The sequence below is a fragment of the Canis lupus genome, chromosome 23 (genome assembly GCF_011100685.1).
Source record: "Canis lupus familiaris isolate Mischka breed German Shepherd chromosome 23, alternate assembly UU_Cfam_GSD_1.0, whole genome shotgun sequence".
Lineage (NCBI taxonomy): Eukaryota > Metazoa > Chordata > Mammalia > Carnivora > Canidae > Canis > Canis lupus.
This window is the reverse complement of record NC_049244.1, coordinates 31,204,205-31,231,088: the sequence shown is the minus strand read 5'-3', so window position 1 is coordinate 31,231,088 and position 26,884 is coordinate 31,204,205. Positions and strand designations below refer to the sequence as shown.

The 26,884-nt window shown below is 38.7% G+C and overlaps 1 protein-coding gene and 1 long non-coding RNA gene across 2 annotated transcripts in view; one reads left to right on the top strand and one right to left on the bottom strand.

The window, feature by feature from the left end:
* Positions 1-165: 165 nt before the first annotated feature.
* Positions 166-23,977, bottom strand: SRPRB (SRP receptor subunit beta). The gene is made up of 7 exons (XM_038570925.1): positions 23,777-23,977; positions 22,186-22,280; positions 21,303-21,380; positions 17,686-17,768; positions 12,320-12,456; positions 11,139-11,193; positions 166-1,438 (listed from the first exon to the last, which is right to left on the bottom strand). The coding sequence occupies exons 1-7, from the start codon at positions 23,928-23,930 to the stop codon at positions 1,225-1,227; spliced, it is 816 nt and encodes a 271-aa protein (XP_038426853.1). The 5' UTR covers positions 23,931-23,977; the 3' UTR covers positions 166-1,224.
* Positions 23,978-24,025: 48 nt separating this feature from the next.
* LOC119865393 overlaps positions 24,026-26,884 on the top strand; it is a 4,005-nt gene continuing 1,146 nt past the window's right edge. Inside the window, exon 1 of the long non-coding RNA XR_005377038.1 lies at positions 24,026-24,154. This is a non-coding gene — a long non-coding RNA (uncharacterized LOC119865393). The remainder of the gene's footprint in view (positions 24,155-26,884) is intronic.

Here is a 26,884-nt window from a genome sequence, read left to right as displayed (position 1 = left end):
TCTCCTCTGAAGCTGCAGCTGGGCTTGCCCCTGAGTGTGTGAAAAGTAGGGACAGTAGTTGGTTCTGGTGTATACTGCCGTCTTCAGGCCCTGGGAACGTGCAACCAACCAGGCCTGCACCCTAACACAGGCCCCTGTTTGTACACACTATACCATTCCATTTAATTGCTTTGAGCCAGACAGGTTGCTTTATTTAACCAAAAAATGCATTAATAATTTATAAAAGCCATAAAAAAGCCACCATACAAGATAATGAAGAGTGTCACTTTGAAAAGGCTAACTTTTCTTTTAACCACCTGTGACTATGGGCTTTAAGTAACTACAGAGAAGTGTTTTCATTCACACGTGGTCCACGGCATTCTAGCTCTGAGTACAGGATAGGGGCTGCTCAAACGCACATGAACATATAGCCCAGGAGCCCTCAGCCATCCAAAAACCCACAACAGTTTGGAAATCTTCATGTTCTCCTCTGTTAAGGAAACCCACAAGAACACACTAGACCGTTGGCATGTGGGGATTTAGCATTTATAGTTCTATCACCTGGGAATGACTCCAAGGGTTCAGGGCAAGTTTTTGAGACCTAAGTGCTATGAGGCTGGAGTGCGGACAAGTCACCGAGCTGATGAAGAACAGACCCGCCATCGGCATAGCCGTGCTGTTTTCTACTGTCTTCACATGTCGAGGGACCGCACTGTAACTACACTCACACCTCTGAGAATTCACAAAGAACTAGACAATATACTGCCCATGAATGTCAAGGGCAAATGGAATCAACTGACTCCAGACAGACAAATCTGTTTTCAGGAAAAGGGACTAATGCACAGAAGCAGAGGATAAGAGACTTCTCAGATGATAACCATACTCTCATGATAATATCCTCCCTCTGTGGATCCACTCCTTAGGGTCACAAAGACCCTGACCCTCCGTCATGTATATACTAAAGGGACACAACATACATCTTAACCAAGGGAAGACACATAGGCAGGTAAGTGACTAGAAAGCACCGAGGGAGAACTAAACTTAAAAACAAAAATTCCAAGTTACTTTCAACAATATTTTCTTTCCAGAACAAGAAAATGTTTTCTAATTACATTTTGTACCCCTTCTTTATCAACTCCAGACTACCACACCCTTTTCCAAAACTGTCAGACACACACACACACACACACACACACACACACACACACACACACACATTCATGTCCTGCGCTTTGCCTCTGCCCCTCAGGCGATTTTAGCCAGCCACTTCTCCAGGTCCTGGATGTCAGCGGAGCCAGTGTCCCCTCTTCCGCCCTTGGCGCTGCACTCCAGAAACTCCACTTTGAGGGGCAATTGTGAGAACTCAAATTCTTTGCCTTTCTTTCCTAGCTGAGCAGGGGCAGTGCTGGAACTGTCCAGTGTGCTGGGGGCCGCAGAACGAGTGACCCGTAAAGTGTTGCTGTGAAACAAAAGAAGAACAAGTCAGGAAGAAGAGAGTAATAACTTTTAAAGAGCAACTAAAGGCCTTTACGAAGCCAAACTCATTCCTAAACATTTCAGCATTCGTTTACATATTAATCATAAAACTGTCAATTATGCTATTAAGACAGTTGAATAATCGTTTGCATTCACAGATTGCTCTCAGACAGCAGAGATGGTGGTCCAGCCTGACTTGGCTTGATAAGAGTAGGTCAATAATGTGCCCAGGTCACACCTTCTCTCAGCCTGGGGCCCCCTTATCCTCTACCACTAGGATCATCTACATGATGCTAGTTTTGAAGTCTTTTTAAAATATGCTGTGTCATAATAACTTAAGTCTCTGCAAGTTATGTGTGGGAAGATACAGTATTTATATTTGTCACGAGTCTATTTGGATACAGAGCTTAGTAAATCCACAAACTCCAGATTCTCAAATCCAGTTTGGGCTCCCACGTCTTTGCCCATGAAAACGTTCCTGATTTAAGCTGTTTTACTGCCACCTGCTGGCCCCAAAACAGCGTGCACAGCAATGCTCATGTGTCTACTTCTCCCACCCTTTCTGCTTTCCAGAAGCAGAGGAATACATGCTCCCAATGTGCTTCCTTACAAAATAAAGCATTTATTGGAGCTGTAGGACTACATGAAAATTAGTGAAGAATCTGCAGAAAAAAATAAATAATACCTTGTCTAGAAAGAAACCTTCACACATGGAAAAATATTTTTAAAAAACAATCAATATAAAATTCAAGATATTAGGGAGGAGCCTATAGGGCCTTCTAAGCAAGGTGGTGGGTCCATGGATATTCATTTTAATATTCTTTAAATTCAACATATGTATCCCTTTATATGTAAAATATTTTACAATAAAAAAAAACTTTAAAAGGAAGGAAAAACTCTTTAAAAGGAAAAGCTCTTGCCATAAGTCCATGTGAACATCGTTATTAGCCTTGTTATTCAGAAGACTCTGAAATGCTTCAGGGCTGATAGGACCTGATTCTCACAAACACAGGATTAATCTAAAATCAGACTCCTGGGGCACCTTGCTGGCTCAATCAGAAAGGCATGTGACTCTTGAGCTCAGGGTTGTGAGTTTAAGCCCCACGCTGAGTGTAGAGATTACTAACAAAAATAAACTAAATTTTAAAAATAAAATGTGACTCCTAATTTGATACTAACCTTTCCAACTTCTAACATTTTCCTTCACTAACTTTTAATAGTCTATATTGCTTTTTTATGGATCTTCAGAGTGAAAAACAACTGGACTAAGGAAAATGTATGTTTAGAACATAGGAAAAGTTCGACCATACTGCTTAAAAGAAAAAACCAAAATGGATGCATAAGTTATGATCATATTTCCCCCCTTCAACAACTGCAACAGAGTTTCTATAAAAAACAAATTATCTAATTGTTCCAATTTCCTTAGCCTAACAAGCAACTTATAGTCTCAAGAGAGTGAACATCAGGACTAAGGGAAGAAATGATAAAGATACAATTTCAAAAGGAACAAAAGACACTTACACTGACATCAGCAAGATGGGAGAATAGGAATTTCTAGCATAAGCCTTCTCATAGAACCATTAATTTGAATAACCACCCATGCATTAGAGAGAAGCAATGCAGATCTCAGATTACAGCACCTGAGTGTTATACAGAAATATAAAAAGATGCATGGAAGAGAGTAGGAAGGACAGTTTCACATTATCCACATTATTTCTCCTGCAAGCACGAAGAGATATGTTTCACTTAGTGGTAGGACAATGAAGTAAGCACTCACTACATCACAGAATCCAACACCAGGCTAGACCCATGGCCGCAGCCCACTCCTGTGGGACCAAGCTCCAGGACCACCACCATGGACCATAGCACCAGGCCTGCCCCAAGAGATCCAGTTCTAGGCCACCGAAATGGACCCTGGTGCAAGGCCCACTTCTATGAACCCAGGCAGTAGGCCCACACACCCATGGACCTAGGAGCCGGGCCAGTCTGCCCAAGGACTCCAGCAGCCTATCAAAGGCACAGAGTAAAGCACAATAACTGACCTTAAAGAAATGGAAATCTATTAAATGCCTGACAAAGAATTCAAACTAATAGTTTGAAAGTTCATTGAGCTATAGAAGAGGACAACTCAACAAAATGAGAAAAATAATGAATGAATAAAAATGAAATTTGGGGCCCTTCACTGGCTCAGTTGGTAGAGAATGAGACTCTTGATCTCAGGTTTGTGAGTTCTAGCCCAACGGTGAGCATGGAGCCTACTTTAAAAAAAAAAAAAAAGAAAAGAAAAGAAAAAAATGAGAAGCTCAACAAAGAGGAGGCCATAAACATTTTTTGATATTCTGGAGCTAAAGAACATAATGACTGATGTGAAATATTCAGAGATCCTTAACAGCAGACAATCAAGCAGAAGAAAGACTCAGAGAGCTTGAATGCAGGTAATCTGAAGTCGTTATCTAATGAGAAGGACAACAAAAAAGAAAGAGTAAAGAGAGACTACATAACTTATAACACATCATTAAAGGAATCAAGTACAATCATTATGGCAGTCCCAGAAGGAAGAGAGAAAGACAAACAAAGAAAGCTTATTTATAAAGAAATAATACAGAAAATACCAAAATCTGGACAGGGAAATGAACATCCAGGTCCATTAAGCCCAAAGAATCCCAAATAGATTAAACATAGAGTTTCACCAAGACACACTACAATTGACAAAAAGTCAAAGACAGAGAATTTTGAAAGCAGCAAGAGAAAAGCCAATGGTCACAAATATGGAAACCCCACATGAGCAACTTTCTTAGTCTTAGCAGAAACTCTGTATGCCAATAAAGAACAGAATGATATATTCAAAGTGCTGAAAGAAAAAAACCGCCACTAACAATAGTATACCCAGCAAAACTGTCCTTCTGACATGAATGAGAAAAAAATTTCCCAGACACACAAACTCCGAGGGAGTTCATAACCACTACCCCCACCTTGCAAGAAATGCTAAAGGCAGTTCTTCAAGGTGAAACAAAAGGACACTAACAACATGAAAACACATGAAAGTATAAAACTCACTATAACAGTAAGAGGACATTCAAATTCAGAATACTCTAACTCCATAATGGTGACACATAAATCACTTCACTCAAAAGTTAGAGACAAAATATTAAAGGTAACTATGGCTACAATAATTTATTAAAGGGGTGCCTGGGTGGCTCAGTGGTTGAGTGTCTGCCTTTGGCTCCGGTCATGATCCCAGAGTCCTGGGATCGAGTGCCGCATCAGGCTCCCCATAAGGAGCCTGCTTCTCCCTCTGCTTATGTCTCTGTGTCTCTCATGAATAAATAAATAAAATCTAAAATATATATATATATGTATCAATGGATATACAATATAAAAATGTGAACTGTGGATAAAAATGTGAATTGTGGAATCAATAGTATAAACTGAAGGGGAAGAACTTAATGAATATAATTTTTGTATGCAGTGGAAGCTATCCACTTAAAATAAGATTGCCAATACTATGTTTTATAAAAGTCTCATTGTAATCACAAAGAAAAAAACTTATAGATACACAAATAAAGAGAAAGGAATCAAAGCATAACACCACAAACAAATCATTAAAGAAAGAGAAGAAGAAAGGGGCAAAGTAATTATAAAACAGAACACAACAAAACTAAGTCCTTACCTATCAGTAATTCTTTAAATGTAAACGGTTTAAATTCTCTAATCAAAACAGAGTAGATGAATGTATTAAAAAAAAAACAAGCTGTCTCCAGGAGACAGACTTTAAAGTTCTAAGTAAAGGGACAGAAAAAGATATACCAAGCAAATGATAAACAAAAGAATAGAGCTGGCTATAGTTATTTCAATAAAACAGACTTTAAGTCAAAAATTGTCATGAAAGACAAAAAAAGTCATTAAATAATAATAAAGGGTCAATTCATCAAGAGGATTTTGTAACCAAATATGCACCTAACATCGGAGAACCTAAATATATAAAGCAAAGAGTAATAGAACTAAGGAGAGAAATAGATATCAATACAGTAATAGCAGGGGATTTCAATACCACACTTCCAACAATGAATAGATCATCCAGAGAATCAATAAGAAAACAACATATACCAAATATACCTAACAGACAAATACAGAATATTCCATCCAACAACTGCAGAATGCATTCTCTTTAAGTGTACAAAGAACAGTCTCCAGGATAGATAGTATGTTAGGCCACAAACAAGTCAACAAATTTAAGAAGACTGAAATCACATCAAGTATCTTTTCTGACCACAAAGGTATGAACCTAGAAATCAGTAACAGAAGGAATACTGGAAAATTTACAAATATGAGGGGAGTAAATAACACATTTCTGAATAATTTATAGGTCAAGGAAGAATCCAAAGCCAAATAAAAAATAACAAATGAAAATGGAAACCCAACACATCAAACTTATAGGATACAGCAAAAGGCAGTTCTGAGAGGGAAATTTATAGCAATAAACATCTACTCTAAGAAAAAAGAAAGATCTCAGATAAACAACCTAACTTGACACCTCCAGGAACTAGAAAAAGAACAAACTAACCCCAAAATGACCAGAAGGAAGGAAAAAATAAAAGCAGAAACCAATGAAATACAGACTAGAAAACAATAGAAAATATCAGTGAAACAAAGAGTTGTTTTTTCGAAAGATAAACAAAATTGACAAACCTTTAGCAGAGAGAAAGACGGCTAAAACTAATAAAATCAGAAATGAAAAGGGGTAACTTATACTACAGAAATACAAAGGGTAAGAGACTACTGTTAACAAATTAGACATCCGGACAGCCCGGGTGGCTCAGCGGTTTAGCGCCGCCTCTGGTTCAGGGCCTGATCCCGGAGATCCGGGATCGAGTCCCGCGTAGGGCTCCCTGCATGGAGCCTCCTTCTCCCTCTGCCTGTGTATCTGCCTCTCTCTGTCTCTCTCTCTCTCTCTCTCTGTCCCTCATGCATAAATAAATAAAATCTTAAAAAAAAAAAATTAGACATCCTAGAAGAAATGGATAAATTTCTAGAAACAGACAATATACCAAACTGAATCATGAAAAAACAGAAAATCTGAACAGACCAATAACAAGGAAAGAGACTGAATCAGCAATCAAAAACCATCAACAAAGAAAAGCCCAGGACCAGATGGCTCACTGGTGAATTCTACCAAACATTTCAAGAAGAATCAACACCAATTTTTCTCAAATTCTTCCTAATTAAAGTGGAGGTAACACTTCCAAACTCATTTTACAAGGCCAGCATTACCCTGATATCCAAACCAAATAAGGATACTACAAGAAAAATATAGGCTAATATTCCTAATGAACACGGATGCAAAAGTCCTCAACAAAATACTGGCAAACCAAATTCAACAGTACACACATTAAATGAATTGTACACTATGATCAAATGGGATTTTCTCAAGATAAATAGTTCAACATATACAAACCAATAAAGGTGATACACCTTTACTTTATGATCATCACATTATTGATGATCATCTCAACAGATACAGAAAATCACCTGACAAAGTTCAACATATTTTCATGATCAAAACTCAGCAAAATGGACACATTTGCTACACACAGCAAAATGTAGCTGAAAATAATGAGGGCCATATATGACAAGCCCACAGAAAGTATCTTATTCAACAGTGAAAAGCTTGAAGCTTTTCCTCTATCATCAAGACAAGGATGCCCACTCTCACCACTTCTATTCAGGGTAGCACCGGAAGTCCTAGATAGACTAATTAGGCAAAGAAAGAAAGAAAAAGCATGAAAATCTGAAAAGAAAATGATTATCTGTTCACAGATGACTTCATCTCATATATATAAATCCGTAAAGACAGCACCAAAAAAAACATAACTACTAAACAAATTCAGTAAAGTTGCAGGATACAAAATCAACATACAAAAATCAGTTATGTTTTATACACTACTAACGAACTATCAGAAATTAAGAATTACCAGTTCTATTTATGGTAGCATCAAAAATATAACACTTAGGCATAAATGTAATGAAGTAGGCAAAAGATCTATATACTGAAAACTTTAAGACATTCATGAAAGAAATCGAAGACATGAATAAAGGAAAAGATATCCCTTATTTTCTTAGATTGGAATAATTAGATATTGTTAAAATCGCCATATGATGCAAAGCCCTCTACAGATGCAATGCAATACTTATCAATACTCCAATGGAATTTTTTACAGAAATAAAAGAAACAATGATAAAATTCATATGGAACCACAAAAGACCCATAATAGCCAAAGTAATCTTGAGTAAAAACACTTAAGCCAGAGGCATCACACTTTCAGATTTCAAATTGTGTAACAAAGCCATAGTAACAAAAACAGTATGATACTGACATAAGAAGACATACGACCAACAGAATAGAATAGATGGGCCAGAAATAAACCCACACATATGGTCCGTTAACCTTTTATGACAAGGATGATGACAAGAAATAGAATTAGTAAAGGATAGTCTCTTCAATAAATGGTGCTAGGAAAACTGAATATCTATATGCAAAAGAATAAAATTAGACCTTTACCTTACACCATACACAAAAATCAACTCAAAATGGATTAAAGACTTACATATAAGACCTAAAACCATAAAAATCCAAGAAGAAAATACAGGGGAGAAGCTCAGTGACCTTGATTGTGGCAATGAATTTTTGGATATGACACCAACAGAAGAAAACATAAATGTGATTGCTAAATTAAATAACTTCTGCAGAGCAAAGGAAACAATCAGTAAAATAGAAAAATAACCTGGAACTGGAAAACATATCTACAAACCATATAGCTGATAAGGGTTAATATCCAAAATATATAAGGAACTCATACAAGTCAGTAACAAACCCCTAATAATCCAATTGAAAAATGAACAAAGGACAGACATTTCTGAATAGACATTTCTCCAAAGAGGACAAATAGCCAAGAAGTACATGAAAAAGTATGCAATATAACTATCAGGGAAATGCAAATCAAAACCACCATGAGATATCACCTCACATCTGAGGTAATGACTAATAAACACACTAAGTTGTCTGTGGAGATGCAGACAAGGCCAATCCTGGTACATTGTTGGCAGAAATGTAAACTGGTACAGTCACTACAGAAAACAGAATGAAGATTCTTCAAAAAAATTACAAATAAAACTACCACCATATGGTCCAACAATCCCACTTCTGGGTATTTATCCAAAGAAATTAAAATCAGAATCTTGAAAAGGTACTTGCACCACCATGTTCACTGTCACATTATTACAACAGACAATATATGGAAGCAACCTAAGTCCATCAAAGGATGAATGGATAAAGAAAATATAGAACATACACACAATGGAATATTATTCAGCCCTGAAAAAAGAAGGAAATCCTACTATTTACAACAACATGGATGAACCTAAAGGACATTATGCTAAGTGATATAACAAGCACAGACACAGTAAGACAAATAATATATGATCACACTTATATATGGAATCTAAAGCAAACACATGGAAGCAGAGTAGAATAGTGCTTACTAGGATGGGAAGAGGGAGAAATAGAGAGCCTCTGACCATCAAGTCAAAGGTTATAAAGTTTCAGATATGCAGGGGTGCCTGGGTGGCTCAGTCAGTTAAGTGTCTGCCTTTTCAGCACTTGCCTAAGCAGCTCAGGCCATTACCTCAGGGTCCTGGGATGGAGCCCCACCTCGGTCTCCCTGCTTAGTAGAGAGCCAGCTTCTCCTTTTCTGAAACTCTTCTTCTGTCTCGACCCCTCACTCATGCTCACACACACTCTCTCTCTCGCAAGTAAAATCTTTTTGAAAAGGTTTCAGTTATGCAAATAAGTATGTACTAGAGATCTACTACACATCTATAGCTAACAATATTGCATTATATACTTAAAATCTGTAATATGGTAAATCTTAAGTATTCTCATGAAACATTCTCTCTCTCACACACATACACACACGCATACACAAATAATAAAGAGAGTAGGAGGAAACTGAAAAGTAATGGATACTTTTACGGCCTCAATGGTGGTGATGTTTCAAAGGTGGATACTTATCCCCAAAGGCATGGAGTTGTATACATTAACTATGCACAGCTTTTTACATATTGATATTACCCCTCCATAAAAGGGTTTAAAAAAAAATCTCTTTGATATTCATTCAGCTTGAAGGCATGAGGTCTTTGATAAGTCTGATTAAACAGCTAACTTTACTCTTCTATTCATATATTAAAAAGTTTAAAGCATATGGAATTAACTATATCATTCTCAATTAAAAGAAAAAAAAAAAAAAAAAAGAGGGATGCCTAGGTGGCTCAGCAGTTAAGCGTCTGCCTTCAGCTCAGGGTGTGATCCTGGAGTTCTGGGATCAGGTCCCACATCAGGCTCCCTACATGGAGCCCGCTTCTCCCTCTGCCTGTCTCTGCCTCTCTCTGTGTGTCTCTCATGAATAAACAAATAAAATCTTTAAAAAATTAAAATTAAAAAAGAAAAGAAACCACAGAAAATAAACAGACCAGGCCTGGTAAAATTTTTCTGTAAAGAGCCATAAATTAAATGTTTATGTAAATTAAATGTGTGTGACACTTAGCTTCTGTCACATATTTTTTCTTATTTTTTTTACCTGCCCTTTAAAAATGTAAAACTATACCTTCTTTGCACACCCTGAGCAGCAGTTTGTCAACCCTAAGCTCCTGAATATAGGAACCACACAACATTTTCCCCTATGGCCATATCCTAAATGCAGTGTTTGCCATCTACTAGATGAATTATATAGGTGCTTGTTAAATGTATAAATGAGTTAGTAAATTCTAGTGGGGAAGAAATGTGCTCAAAGTTGAAATGTTTTTTTAAAGATTTTATTTATTTATTTGAGAGAGCATGAGCAGGGAGCAGGACAGAGGAAGAAGCAAACTCTCCACTGAGCAAGGAGCCCAACTCGAAAAGGGGCTCAATCCCAGGACACTGGGATCATGACTTGAGCCGAAGGCAGACACTTAACCAACTGAGTCACCCAGGCACCCCTCAAAGTTGAATTTATACAATTTTTCCTCATCAGATTCTTTAATAAAAAATAAAAAGTCCTATACGACAGCAACAAGAAAACATAACTTGATTCCTCAAGATGTTGATGGTAGCTCTGAGTAAGCAAGCTATTAGCTAGCTCTTACAAATCGGTAGAGTACAGACATGCTGGATTCCTTAAAATTCAGAAGGTTATTGCTCAACTTACAAATTTTTAAACACTAAAATCAAGCTAAATAATACTACAAAATAGCTGGAAAACAATAAATTAAGTCATAAAATAGTATAATAGACTTTTTAATGCTTTGGAAGCATTCATTTCTCATTCTGGCAACAAAAATTTCCATGGCTTTCAAATTTTTTAGTTTCTAAAACCTTTCTTATCTACTATAAATGAACTAGAAACAGTAGGAAAATAATTGAGCTTACAGTCTCAATAAACCGAGATCTTTCTATAAATTTGTAAAGTATCCCATCCCATTGATGCTTTTTAGAATTCCATTAATTCTTTTGCCAATTATTTAACAAATATATTTCACACTATTCTTTAGACTGTGGTAATCATACACAACCAAAGATCTTAAGTGATATATTCATATTTCCTAAGTTTTAAGATATACATTAATCAATATGACTTATTCATACTCACAGTTCTTTCTCAAGCTGTTGCTGAATTAACTTTGCGGATTTTGCCATTGTAATGTCTGTTAAAAAATAAAGACACCGTTATAGTTTAAACAGAAAGGGTCTTTTCCCAAGACTTACACATATGGAAAGTTCCAATTTAAACTAAGAAATTTCTTTTTTTTTTTTTAAGAGCTTTTTACCATTAGTGGCTTCACTATCAAAGTAAGCTTTATATTTGCATGTATGGGATATCCCACAATAATGCTTACAAGTACATTAAGCTTGTGACCCTAAAACTGACTAGCTCTTTCATCAAAGTTTTCTACATCTTACAGACCTTCTAAATCAACATATAGAGAAGTCCAGCCCGTGTAACAGAAAGAAAACCTACCAGCTTCTTATTTGTAACAAAAGCCTTCACTCCCAACAGAAATATCCTACTTGTCATATTAAAGTAAACCAAGCACATTTCCAGCTGATACTAAGACGGTATGTCACTCAGGTGCACCTTGGAAAGAGAGAAACACTGGTTTGGCACACAGCAAAAGCCAAATATTTATTACCTTTTATCCTCATACTGAATAGAAGAAAACAGGTCAGGTAATGATCCTAAGATCAATTCCTGATTAGGCATTGTTAGGGTTATTATTACTCGATCACTTCTGAGAAATGTATTGGGTTCTCCATAGGATCAGAATTTTAATCTGAAAGAAGACTGTAAAATCAACTGGTTTTACCCTAAGTTAGAGGCAATGAAACTGAAGCCTCGTTTTATTGGGTGTGACAAAAAAAATATTAATGGTTACGGGGTTAAAGAAACACAACTTGTGTAAACTCCCCTTGATGAAATGTGCTGGAAGGTAAGCTTGTTCGAAAGGAGAGCTTCCCCCCAGCCCTCCACAACTGTGTCAATACTGTCAATCTGACAAACTTAACTTGGTAAATGAAGTAAAATGATTTATGATTTCAAGAAATGCAAACACTGTATCAAAGAAAAGTTGGTAGTAGAACAGGTGTTCCTTAGAACAGCCTGGTAAAATTAATGAAGATGCAGGTATATAAATGATCTTAAGATTTAAAATCCTTCATAGTTCATTAATAATTGCCTGTCATCTCAATAATAACTGTAGATAACTATATTAGCTCCTAGTAGCATTCCCAGAAAAAAATCTCAATTATTATTGCTGGAAAACATGATGGCACCTTGCTTATTGCAGGCAATTAAAAATGACGGTGTGTTCTTCAGACTCATGCTGTCAATGAGGACTTGATACAGGAACTCGGCCACATCTTTTACCTCTCGCTGGAAGGCTGCACTATCCACAACAAACACAATAGCCCTGGAGGGGGAGAAAGAAAAGCCACCATAGAAGCATGAGGTACTGCAGCATTATATTGAAAAATCATATCCTTAATTTCATCGAATTCAATCCTAATGAATAACACACAACAGACTCACATGCAAGCATGCACACATATAATCACACCATACAAATACTCACTTAACAAAGGACTACTGAGATGTCAAGTGAAGTGTGTGCATTTTTAATGACTGTGTACTTCTGGTGACTGTACAGTTTGAAATACTATTTATCAAGTTTTATAAGACAACCAAAAACAAAGGACTACTGAGTGTTACTGTCTACCAATGACTGATCTAAAAAGACAAGAAGAAATCATGCCTTCCATCAAAGACCAGGAAATCATTATATACAATACTGTGATAAAATGCTAAAACAGACATATATACCTGCTATAACAGGAACAAAGAGGAAGACCATTCACATGAGAACAAGTCAAGAGGACTTAAAGGAGGATGTCAAGCTGAGCTGGATTTTAGCCAAACAACTGGAACACAGTCTCTCTGGAAAGTAGTATGTGCCGAGCACAAAGGAGTGGGACAACATGGCCTAGAGAACTCAAGGTAGGCTGGTACACAGGGAGGAAACCGGGTCAGGCAGCAAAGGGCAATGACCCACTCATCTACAGTTTTTACTTTTCTGTTACAAAGAATTTTGGTGCTGAATGAAAGACAGATAATTCTAAGAGGGTAATCAAACTAGAAGCATAGTGATCCAACAGGGCCCAATCTAAGGCAGCAACGGTGAGAATCTTCATGTGCCAGAAATAAAGAGGTATCAAAGCTAAAGCAAAGCAATCCAGGAAAAACAGCAGATAACAGACTGTAGGGACCAGGGTCTGAATGCTCATTCATCGCCAGAAATGTGCGATGGCCAACATGCAGCTGTGGAAGTAAACACCCTGCACAAAGCTTACACCTTAAAATCTAGTGGAGGGTGGTATGGGAAAATAATCCAAGAGGAACTGAAATACCAGACCTCCTGTGCCGCACAGATGGGGGGTGGGTATGAATTTAAACTCTTTCATGGTGTATGATGCAGAAAGATTTATATAAAACTGGGGCAAGACTCAATGAACCCCAAGGGCCCCCAGGAGAAGGAAATATGAGCCCTTTCTGGAGAGAGGCTTTCATAGCCTACAGCAGTAAAAAACAGCAATTATAACAACAAAATATTAAAAACACAATACCATTTATATTATCATCCCCCCAAAAATGAAACTTTGATATAAATCTAATAAAATATGTATAAGAACTATATAAGGAAAACTATAAAACTCATCAACAGAATCAAAGCAGAACTAGATAAACAGAAATATTCCATCCACAATCATGGATAAGACTAAACAACTTCAAAATATCAGTTCTTCCCAACTTGATCTATAGATTACAATAAAATTCAATCAAAACCTCAGCAACTTAATCTGTGGATGTTGAAAAACTGATTCTGTAGTTTATATAGAGAGGCAAAAGACTCAGAAGAGCCAACACTAAACTAAAGAGCAAAGCTGGAGGACACTGCCCAACTTAGTATGAAGCTTTAGTGAACAAGACAGCATGGTCCTGATGGAAAAAGAGACGAGCAGAACAGAATAAAGTCCAGAAAGAGACCCCTATCTATGTAGTTAGGTGATCTTTGACAAAGGAGGAAAGGCAAATACACATGGTCCCCAACTTACAATACCAACTTAGAACTTTACTTTACAACAATGCAAAAGCAATACACATTCAATAGATTTTGAATTATAATACCTCAGATTTTGAATTTTAATCTTTTCCTGGGCTAGTAATATGCAGTAAAATCGCTCATGATACTGGGCAGCAGAAGAAGCCACTACTCCCAGTCAGGCACTGGGTCAGGAGGGTAAGCAACTGATACACAGAACTATTCTGGTTTTTACTTGTAGTACAGTATTCAACAAATTACACAGAGATATTCAACACTTTATTATAAAATAGACTTTGTGTTAGATAATTTGCCCAACTGTAGGTTAATATAAGTGTTCTGAACACATTTAAGGTAGGCTAATAAGCTAAGTTATGATATTTGGTAGGTGTATTAAATGCATTTTCAACTTCAGATATTTTCAACTTACTATGGGTTTATCAGGATGTAACCCCATCGTAAATCGAGTAAGATCTGTACAACAGAACAAAGATAGCCTTTTCAAATAATGCCAGAATGGCTAAACATCCACATGCAAAAAAATGAATACACATAACAAACAGATACAGACCATATCCTTTTCATAAAAATTAAATCAAAATGTATCACATAAATGTTAACCACAAAATTTTAAAACTCCTGAGAGAGAACACAGGAGAGATTCTAAATATCTTGGGTCTGGCAATGATTTTTTTTAAATGCAACACTAAAGGTACAATCCATGAAAAAGAAAATCAATAAAGTAAGACTTTATTAAAGATAAAAATTTCTGCTCTACAAGAGTCACCATCAAAAGAATGAGAAGATGAACCAAAGACTGGGAGAAAATATTTGCAAAAGATATATTTGACAACAAACTGTTATCCAAAATATATAAAGAACTCTTAAAAACAAACAACCCAATTAAAAAATGGGTCAAAGATCTTTACAGACACCTCACCAAACAAGATCTATAGACAGCAAATATGTCTATGAAGAGATGTTCCACATCCTGTCAATGTCATCAGGGAAATGCAACTTACGGCAGTTAGTTATCACTGCATATCTATTAGAACACCTGAAATCCAGAACACGGACAACACTAAATGCTGGTGAGGATACAGAGCAAGAGGAACTCTTATTGACGGTGGGAATGCAAAATGGTACAGCCACTTTGGAAGACGGTTTGGCAATTTCTCACAAAACTAAACATATTCCTACCATGTGAGTCCTCAACTGCACTCCTTGATATTCACCCAAAAACATGTCCACACAAAAACCTGCATGTGGATGCTTAAAGCAGCTTTCTTCAGAACTGCCAAAACTTGGAAGCAACCAAGAAGTCCTTAAGTAGGTGAATGGATAAACTGTGGTACGTCCAAAGACATATCATTAAGCACTAAAAAGAAATGAGCTATCAAACAATGAAAAAATATGGAAGTAACTTGAATGCATATTAGTAAGTAAAAGAAGCCAGTCTAACAGGCTACATATTATATGATTCCAACTATTTGACATTCTGAAAAAGGCAAAATATGAGGACTATAAAAAGGTGAATAGTTGTCAGGGGTTAGGGAACAAATGGATGAATTAGCAGAACACAGAATTTTTAGGACAGTGAAAATTGTTTAATGCTATAAATTCTGAATACATGTCATTATACACTGGTTCAAATCCGCAGAATGTACAACACCAAGAGTGAATCCTAATGTAAAACACAGATTCAGAATGATTATGGTGTGTCAGTGTAGGTTCATCAATTATAACAAAGGAATCATTCTGGTGAAGGATGCTTATAATAGGGAAGGCTAACCATGTTGTGTGGGGCGGGGAGTAATAAAGGAAATCTTTGGACCTGTTGCTTAAGTTTGCTACGAAGCTAAAACTGCTCTAAAAAATATTGTACTTTTTTAAAAAATCCACACAATAGACAGACTGCTCATCACCCCCATCTCGTGGGCAAGAAAGCAACAACAAAATAAAAGTTAAGACCTCTTCAAAAATAAGGAAAGACAACTGGGCTCTTTCCATAGTTTGGCTATTGTGGACATTGCTACTATAAACATTGGGGTGTAGATGCCCCTTCGAATCATGTTTATATTCTTTGGGTAAATACCTAGTAGTGCAATTGCTGGGTCATAGGATAGTTCTATTTTTAACTTCTTGAGGAACTTCTGTACTGTCTTCCAGAATGGCTTTACCAGCCTGCACTTCCACCAAGAGTGTAAGAGAGTTCCACTTTCTCTGCATTCTTGCCAATGTTTGGTGATTCCTGACTTGTTAATCTTAGCCATTCTGAGGTTGTATCTCACTGTGGTTTTAAGGAGAGCATGTGATGTAATGAGCGCTGGGTATTATATGCAGTGGATGAATAACTGAACTCTATAGCTACATAATGATACACTATTTGTTTTTTTGTTTTAAGATTTTATTTATTCATGAGAGACAGAGAGAGAAATAGAGAGAGGCAGAGACATAGGCAGAGGGAGAAGCAGGCCCCATGCAGGGAACCTGACGTGGAACTCGATCCCGGGTCTCCAGGATCATGCCCTGGGCTAAAGGTGGCGCTAAACCTCTAAGCCACCAAGGTATCCCCCGATACACTATTTGTTGACTAACTGAATTTAAATAAGTTAAATAAGGAAAGAAACAAGTACCTCATTTAATCAAACCTAAGATTCCATCAATTAAAAGACAATTATCTCAGATACAACTAAGAAAGGGAAAATATTGCCAACTTAACTATGACACAAACAACTATAACTAGCATTCTAATTTCACAGATATGAAAATGTCTTAAAATCAATGAAATGTGATATACTGATTTTCCTCTTAAGTTCATATCAGTGTTAGAGACAAAACAAGGGCAGCCCGGATGGCTCAGCGGTTTAGCACTGCCTTCAGCCCAGGGCGTGATCCTGGAGACCCGGGATCAGGTCCTGTGTTGGGCTCCCTGCATGGAGCCTGCCTCTCCCTCTGCCTGTGCCTCTGCCTCTCTTTCTGTATGTCTCATGATTAAATAAATAAGAAATCTTAAAAAAAAAAAAAAAAAGAAAGAAAGAAAGGGGAGAGACAAAACAAGAATCAAGCATTTTCAACTGCAGCACCAGAATTTTAAATAACAGTAACATTAGAACAATACTAAAAGAAATATGAAAATATTGTTCTGTTCTTTTGAGGCACTAAATTTAGGTAATTTAAGAACAGAAATATATAATGTTGAATTTAAATAACTTCTAAGATTTCACCTGGCTTTCAAATTCCTGTTTTGGATTTTAAAAGTTCTACACATTATTAAAATTTGTACTCAAAGAAAACGAAAACTTTACTAAGATGGTTACGGTTAACACTTTCTGAACACTCTTGAGAAACACTTTCAAATGTTATCTCATATAATCTCCATAAAATCCTAGTAAAGGTGGGCTTGCAACCCAGAACTGGTTGACCTCAGGATCCATGCTCTTTTCCCTATAGGGCACCAGGCTGCCTCCTGAATACCACCACTGCAAGCATGAGTGGCCTTGATATACAGATTCAGGCAAGTTGACACCAAATCCTACTTACCTGGCTGAAGCCTTAAAACGCTCTAGGAACTGAAGTCTCAAGCTCTCATGGCCAGGGAGATCAATCAAAGTCAGGCTAGTGGCCTACAGATGACAGTAATGACATTAAATAAATGTTTTGGTCCTTATTCACGTTCACAACATGAACTTTTCATATGAGATTTCAGGTACAAGAGTGTCCATAATCAAAAAAATGTTCACCATAATTAATTAATCAATCAAATAAATGTTCACACAGCATCTTCTATTTATAAATCACTAGTAGGGGCTCCTGGGATTTAACAGTGAGCAAAAACAGACATGATCCCTGTTCCAACAGGGTTTATAATATAATCAGAAAGATCAACACAATGTAAAATTACAAATAAATGTAAAATTACAACTTTGATAAGTGTTCTGAGGGTACATAAAAAACCTGACCCTGTCTGGGGGAGTCAGAGAAGTAAGATCCATCTGAGGTTGGGGAAATATACTAGTATGAATAAAAACAAAAACATGTGAATGTGAAAATAGTAGTGAACATTCACAAACTAAATAATGTAATTGGAGATCTACACTTTATCATATAGCATGTTATCATTACAGGGACCCCCCAATCTTTGTTAACAACAAAACATTCCTTTACGTGTCTACTATAATTTTTTAAATATTTGTCAACTAGACATACTGTTTATTTGTTCCAACTGTCAATATTTTGTGTCAATCACTGAAACAGGGAGGCAATGTGCCCATTCTGAGCTGACTCACTAAGCACCCACTTAAGTGCTGTTCATTCCAGGCCTTCTTCCTTAATCTCAGAGTCAATCTGGATATGGCTATGCTCAGTAAGACTCTCTGGTATAATTCTAGTAAGTTTATCAGACCCTTGAACGTGTTCCCGATTTTCTACCTTATCCATAGCCAGCCCTAACCACTGTTCAGCAGGAGCAAGTCAGCAATATGCACGGATCTGACATAATTACAACTGGATTCATTATGACCTGTCACTGAGTCTGCATAGTCTTTTATGGGCAAAAATATGATGTATGCAAAACAAACAAACAAAGATGTATGCTAGCTTTTAAAGAAAAAACCACACTGGTAAGAGTCTGGGGATTTCAGGTTAGGATCGATTACCGTATTTCATAATCAGCAGTACACCACTATAAGGAATTTAAAAAGACACATTAATAGATACATTACTAACTTGAGAGAGACTAGATCTAAAACATAGGAGGGTGGGAAGGTGGGAGGAGTTTAAAAAGGGAGGAATGTTCTACATTTTTCTCTCTCTCTCTTTTTTTTTTAGAGAGAGCATACATGGAATGGGGGCAGAGGGAGAGGTAAAGACAATCTCAAGCAGGCTCCATGCCTAGCACAGAGCCCTATGCAGGGCTTGATCTCATAACTCTGAGATCATGACCTGAGCCAAAATCAAGAGTCAGCTCCTTAACCGAGCTGAGCCACCCAGGCGCCCCTACATCTTCAATAAAAATATGCAAGTCTCATATGTAAAGTTTTCCAAAAGCCATATTAAAAAAGTAAAAAGATATAAAGTTAAATTAATAATATATATGATTTAACCCAATATATCTAAGAAATGTTTTTAACAAGTAAAAAAAAATGTCAAGGGGACGCTTGGGTGGCTCAGCGATTGAGGGTTCGCCTTCAGCTCAGGTCATGATCCTGGAGTCCTGGGATCGAGTCCCACATCAGGTTCCCTGCATGGAGCCTGCTTCTCCCTCTGCCTGTGTCTCTGCCTCTCTCTCTCTCTCTCTCTCTCTCGCTCATGAATAAATAAATTTTTTTAAAAAATCAAGAAATGGTTGGTATTTTACTTTTCATTCCAAGTTCAAGATCTGTTGTATACTTTACACTTCTAGCACCCCTCAATTTGGACTAGTCACATTTCAGGTGCTCAATAGTCACACAGAGCCAAGTATACCCTGGAATATCCAGGTCTAAAGTATACCCTGGAATATCCCACTTAAAAAAATCTGGCACAAGTCCCTCAAGAATTAAAGATCTCTCAAACCTGAACCTCCAAAACCTAAAATCTTGGGAGTTTAAAAAAGACTGGGCTAGGGCCTGATCCTGGAGACCCGGACCCTGCATGGAGCTTGCTTCTCCCTCTGCCTGTGTCTCTGCCTCTCTCTCTCCCTCTCTCTCATGAATAAATAAATAAAATCTTTAAAAAATAATAATAAAAAAAAGGACTGGGCTAGAAAGAGCACATTATTGAAAAAAGCAAAAAGTATTTGTAAGACATTTAGAAGAATGTCTCTTTATCTCTGTTTACAATATTTAATTCTGGAGGCACCAGAAAAGGGGGCAGGAGGCAAAGAAAAGGAGAAAAGCTCTCTAAGATAACTATTTTCATTCATCTCTCTATACATCCACCCCTCAACCAGCCCCCACCCTTTCTTCCACTCATCAAATACTTATTTTGCATTATAATTGACTTAGCAGTCACTATCCACATTCTGGAGCTACATAGGTACATAAAATGTCCTTCTGGTGATTCCTAACTGGTATCTCAAATGTCACATGCATGCTCTTTAAGATATTCACCACAACAATGTATAACCAAAAGATTTTAACAAACTAAATGTTTGTTAATAGAGCTCTAATTAAATAAGAACTTAATTGAATGGTACAGTCACATAATGGAATACTATGTAGTTCACAAATCAATCAGGGTGTACTATGTGTACAAATGAGGGAAAAACAAAACAATTCAACTCTACCAGTCATACTGTTAAAAAACAAAAGAAAACATGGGGCACTTGGGTGGCTCAGTGGATTGAGCACCCAACTCTTGGTTTCAGCTCAGGTCCTGATCTCAGGGTCCTGGGATGGAGCCACAGGTCAGGCTCAATGCTGTGCTCGCAGGGAGTCTGAAGACTCTGTCTCTCCCCCTACCCCTCTCCTGGCCTGTGCACATGGTCTCTCTCTCTCTAATAAATAAACAAATCTTTAAAAAAACAAAAACAGTGGGCAAAGGAAACATTAAAAAAAACAACAACAACAACAACAAAAAACTGGGGTGCCTGGCTGGTTCAGCTGATGGAACACAGGACTTCTGCTCTCCCGGTTGTGGGACTGAGCCTCATGCTGCATGAAGAGATTACTTAAAAATAAAATCTTAAAAAAATTTAACAGATACACAGATATGTTTGCATATGCACAGACTATCTGAAGGGTACACAGGAAAATGGTTAAGTTATTGCCTCTAAGGAGAAGACCTAGTAGGGACAGGAAAGGCAAAATTTTCACTGAATATTCTTCTTAACCTTTTGAATTTTCGTTCCATATACATATATTACCTATGCAAAATATAAGAAAGGCTTAATGCTCACCCTCTAGAACTCATGGTAAAGTTGGAAAGACATAGAAACAAAAACTAGTAAAATGTAATGTAACATCTGTGTGCATGAAGTACAACAAAACAGGATGGCATGATTACATCTGCTGCTTGGATGGCCAAAAGCAGAATTTGTCACATGGATTCTATTATCCATAAAAATAAGCTATGAATGGTACCTACACCCTTAGACTAATTTATCCTACAAATGTCTTTCATGAAACACCAAAGTAAAGTAAAATTCTCAGATTCCCAACATTCCATGAACCCCTTACCCTGGTATTGTTGACCCTGTACATAGCAGAGCTGTCGGTGATAGAAGTCTGAGTGTCCCTATAAAGGCCAGTTAACAACTGTAAAAAAAACAATATAAAGGAGATCAGAGTAAATACATAAATAGCAAATCTAAAGAGAGCAATTTTATTCTAACTCTCCAATGGGCCAGGTCAAATAAATGAATGTTGCTTGCAACAACTGAAAAAGACTATATTGTTTTTTTTCCTTGTAGAAAAATCTGATTCATTGCATCTTCATTCCCCTTTCCACAATGAAAAAAAAAAAAAAACCTAGTTTCAAATGGTTTGGTGGCCAAATTTACCAAACTTCTACAAATATTTTTAATTATCACAAATCATTATAAATTATATTTCTGTAGTGGAAGGGAAGTAATTTATCCTCTCAAAAGGAAGAATAAAAGGTAGTTCATAAAACTGCCCCCAAAACGGGATAAGGACTAAATAACAGTATCTGGCAGGTGCAAGAAAATAGAAAAGGTCAAGAAATTCCAGTTCACAAATTTTTCAAGAGTCTTTTCAAGTTTTTCAAGTCTTCAAGTGAGTCAAGAATTAACTCCCCAGGGATGCCTGGATGGCTTAGTGGTAGAGCATCTGTCTGCCTTTGGCTCAGTTGTGATTCCAGGGTCCTGGGATGGAATCCTGCGTCAGGCTCCCCACTGGGAGCCTGCTTCTCCCTCTGCTCATGTCTCTGCCTCTCTCTATCTCTCATGAATAAATAAATAAAATCTTTAAAAAAAAATTTAACTCCCCAAATTGTGAGCATCAGCTCCCTTTTCCAAAATGAACTATGACTTCGCAGGGATAATGGGATGGCCTAACATTTCCCATCAACTTTAGAAGAGGTGTAAATCAAAGCATTTACCCTGACAAACAGTAATGTTTTCCCAGAGTTGCAGAGGCCAACAAGAAGAACAGCTCTTTGACTGCTCCTTCTGCTCCGGATGAACTTCCAGAACACTGTGGAATAGAGAGAAACGACCAAAATTATGCCTTTTTCCCCAACATAAATAACACAAGCTATTCTAAATGTTTTACATTTATTTCAGTGCACATTTCCAAACATTAAATGGAATGAAATTATATTAAATGGTTATATCATATTTGAGCATATTATGGAATCTATATCACACAAATCAATTCCCATCAATACCGTAATTCACTCTAAAAGAATTTTTATTAGACAAACTTAGGAGCGCTTAACTTCCTTACACAGGACAGGTGAAAATGACATTTGGGCTGTTCTATACTATGAACCATTTGTAAATGTCTTACTCTTGATGTAAACATCTCTGAAACAAGATAGAAGGTTTTTTAACCTTCAAGTAGCCCTAAACAGGAGATTGACAACCGCATCTGATTCACAGAGGGTAGCTGGTTTTTTAACCTCTTCTGAACGTTTGATGATCTAAATCGTAGGGTGCATATTAAAAACACTATGTTGATCTAAAAAGAAACTGGAGTTATAGATACCTGTCATTAGACACCCAAAAGCCCAGTATTTGGGGGACATCTTGGTGCTTGACTATAAAACCTTTATTTTAATAACTTTTCCCCCTGTGTAAGTTACTATTAATGGTTTGTCATTCTCTAGGATATTAAGCGGAAGCAGATGCTCCCTACTTTTCATGTGGAAGTGGACCAAGGTCTATAAAGAGTGACAAAGTTGATGACTCAAAAAAAAATTATATATATATATATAATATATATGCCTTGATCATCAATAGTATGCCTGAATGGTCGGGGTAGAGAAATTAACAGAAGTCTCTCACAGAACCCCTCATTCGGCTGGAACTTCCCTGGTATTTTTGCCGCCGTTATAATCATTACCGTTGTTAGTGTTCCCAGCGGGAAGGTATGTGCTGAGTGAATGGAGGGCTGGTTCTTGGATTCCCCATAAACGTGGGGGTGTTGTGCCCCCAGGCTTCTAACGTGGAGCCTATTTATCACCGTCCTTCCCTCCGGCTCGGCTCGAGTCTGGCCGCCTACTCGGTCATTAGGCCCTTCACGGAGTGCCAGCCACTATCAACTGTCAACCCTGCTGTGTCTGCACCCCCACCCCCCGACTGTGGACTCCTCAAGCGCAATCTTGTCTTATGCACTGTGTATCCGCAGCGCCCAGGAAGCAAACTTGGAGTTAAAGACCTGCGAGTCTAGGTAGAAAGAGCAAAGAAAAGGGGGGGGGGGAGGGGAGGGGGGTCAGGGGAGGACCGCGCGCTCCAGGCGTAGCAGGGGCAGAAAAAGGAAAAGTAACCCGCGCCCCCAAGGACCAGGACGTCACTCCAAGGTCCGCAGGAGAGCCTCTTTATTGCAGCGCTACTCCCGCGGCTGCAGGCAGCAAGGCAGGTAGATGTGAAGCGGCGAGTCTCCGCCCGGCGTCCGCGGTCTCCACGAGCCCGTCCAAGCCCGGAACTGCGCCTGCCTACACCCGCCCAAACCACCGGCCGCCTGTTTACCCAGCGTCAGCAGCACCGCCAGAACCGCCACCACGACTGACAGCAACGTCGGGTCCCTCTGCTGCAGCTCCTGCCGCAAGGAGTCTAGGTAGGGCTGGAAGGCTCCCCCCACACCACCACCGTCCCCCATCCGCCGGGACTCCGCGGCAGCCATGGCTGAGATGCGTGGTCTCCAGCGCCGCGAGAGCGACGTGGCCCTGGACTCTGCGCAGGCGCCCGAAGCGGAGCATCACGGGAGTTGTAGTTCCCACGTTGTATTTCCTCCTTCAGGGGCGGGGTTCCGGGAGGTCCCGAAGGCAGTGGCGATGCTCTGGGACGCTGTCCGCCGAGCGAGCGGCGTTGCACGGTATTTCACGAGTGACACGCTTATCCCTTAAGGTAGGAGTTAAATGTCGCCGCCCTCTTCATGGGTGTTGACGGAATGATGGATGCATAAAATGAATGGCTTGAGAAATCTTCTCGGAGGCTTTCCAGTCGCCCCCTTAGAGAGGGGAGTCTTGCGAGGAACTCAGGCATTACACAAACATTTCATCTGAGTGCAATCCGGCGTGGGGTGTGACAGAGGATGTATGATGCGATACGGGGATACAGAAAGGGACGCTTAGTACCCATCATAGGTTCAGAGACCAGCTCCTGGAGGAAAATGACGGGAGCTGAGGCCACGAGGGATGATGGGTGAGCCTCTGCAGGTGCAAAAGGACAAAGAGCGCCTGAGTAGCAGAAAACGAGCAATTCGGTGTAAATCCAGGGCTGCAGCTGAGATTTTTGACATTGACGGGAGCAGCTGGGAAAATCAGTGCGCGGGGTAGTGGTGTTGAAAACTGCAGCTGTCATTCCTGCCTGGAGTGGACAGCCCCCGCTATGCCAGGCACGTAGGTGAGACCAAAGTAGCCAGTCCTTCCAGTTTTCGCAAAGAAGCCAGAAAGGGAAATGTTCCCCTTTTCAAATTTCGGCAAGTAATGAAAAACAAACAAAAACACCCAACAACTTATCACCCAAATAAAACACCCTAGGGAGCCCGAAGTGGCCTGCCTAGGGACTGCAGAGTTGCAGCCTGTCACGAAACTGGTGTCCTTTCCGCAGAAGTGGCAAGAGATGAAGCAGGAAAGGTTGGCAGGAACGACCTGAAGGGATTTTGTGCTATGCTAAGGAACCTAGACTTTATCCAGATTATATATATATATAAAATCCAGAATGGGATAAGAAGTTTCAGTTGGGGGTAACATAGATGACTGGCAGATAGAGAACTGTGATTGGAGAAAGACTAAGGTAGGGAGGCCAGCTGGGGGTTGTTGCAGTGTTTTGGCAAAAAAATGCACGGGGTGTGAACCAGGAACAGAGGTAGTAGTGGAAAGGAGGCCACAGATTTGAAAGATATGTAGGAGGAAAACGTATAGGATGCGGTGACTAATTGGATATGCTGAGTTCAGATAGAGAGTTATCAAGCCTGCATCTGAAGCAGCTGGTGTGGAGTCCTGAAAAGATCAAAGTTCATAAAGTGAATTAGGGAGGGACTTTGGGGCTGAGGGCATAACCAGAATGAAAACCTCTCTCTTCTGTATAGTGAGTTTCAGGTGCCTCTAGGAGTTCTAAAATCTTATATTAAGCAGGCGATAGAGTAAACAAATGTAAAGCTTCAGCAATAGGCACTATATTTTCATCTGAGTTTCAGACATAGATAAGTGGTCATTAAAATCAGGGACAGAATGAAAAGTGAGGAGGAAGAAACCCACAAAGATACCTAAAAAGGAAGAGTCGGTGATGCAGGAGTAAAACGTGTCCTGGAAGTGGTCAGCAACATCTCTTGTTTCAAAGGGGCTCCCGTGATGAGGGCTTGAATGACAAGTGAGCTCAGAAGGAACGGTGAGGTAAGGGTGGGGCACGGGTATGGAAGCAAGGCTGGTAGATGGAAGGGAGGGTAAATAGTGAGGATAATCGCTAACATTAATGAGTGCTTGTTGATACCAGGCACTGTTTTAAATAATTTTAATTTATAACTTTGCATAATCTTCACCTATTATTCCAATTTTGCAGAGGCAAACTGAGGTAACTTATCCATTAAGCCCAGGCAGTTGGGCTTTTTTATGCTTAACTGTATGCTCTAACATAGTACAATTCATTTTCCTGGCCTTTCATCGATAAATGTAGGCAATAGGGAGTCCAGATTAAGAAAGGATGTTTAGGAGGTGAGGTTAAAGAGGGTTAACCAACTACTTTTATTTTTATTTTATTTTATTTTATTTTTATTAGTGTCAACTACTTTATTTTAAATTAGCATTGTCAATTAAAATGATCAGAACTGACAGTAATTTTACCATATTCTCTCTTTCTTTCTTTCTTAAGGTCCTGGCCCCTGCTCTGTATCCATCACCCAGCGCATGTACACACAGACATACACATCACTCCTTTCTAATAACCATTGATTCCTCTGCTAGGAGCTAAAAATTCAGGGAAGGAAGAAGGGCCAAACAGGAAAAACACCTACCATAACTGCCCCAACTGTATACGAATTTTTAGTCAGAGCTATGTGAATGAGAAAGTTCTGCCATGGTGGTAAAGTTTGGGAATGATGAAAGGTTTTAACAAGAGACAGACTTTTTTTTTTCAATAGGTTTCCTGGGTAAAGGCAGGAGAAATGTGCACACCTTCCACACTCAAGTGAGAAAGTGGTGCCATTCTCAGGAATGAGAGCAGGAGAAGATCAGCTGCTTCCTATCCTTTCACATCTCCACCAACACACACTTCCAGGAGGTGAGCCCAGAGGAAGGGGAGGCAGATATTGACTGCTGCTTACTGAAAGTGTTCTCTCCTTCATTCAAATAGCAAGTGGAGAGTTACAATGAAATAAATGTAGTGACACAATTTTTCCTCTCTTGCATTAATTAAAATGTCTCATTCACCAGACACTTTTTTCCATCTTCTATTCCCAGTAGCTCCAAAGTACAGTAGACACAATCTCAGACCCAGGGACACCAGTCACATGATTGGTGAATGATCAGCCCTATCAAGTGCAGTAAACAGACTCAGGAATGAGAGAATTACAATTAAAACTAAAATTTTCACAGTTGGGGGACGCCTGGGTGGCTCAGCAGTTGAGCATCTGCCTTT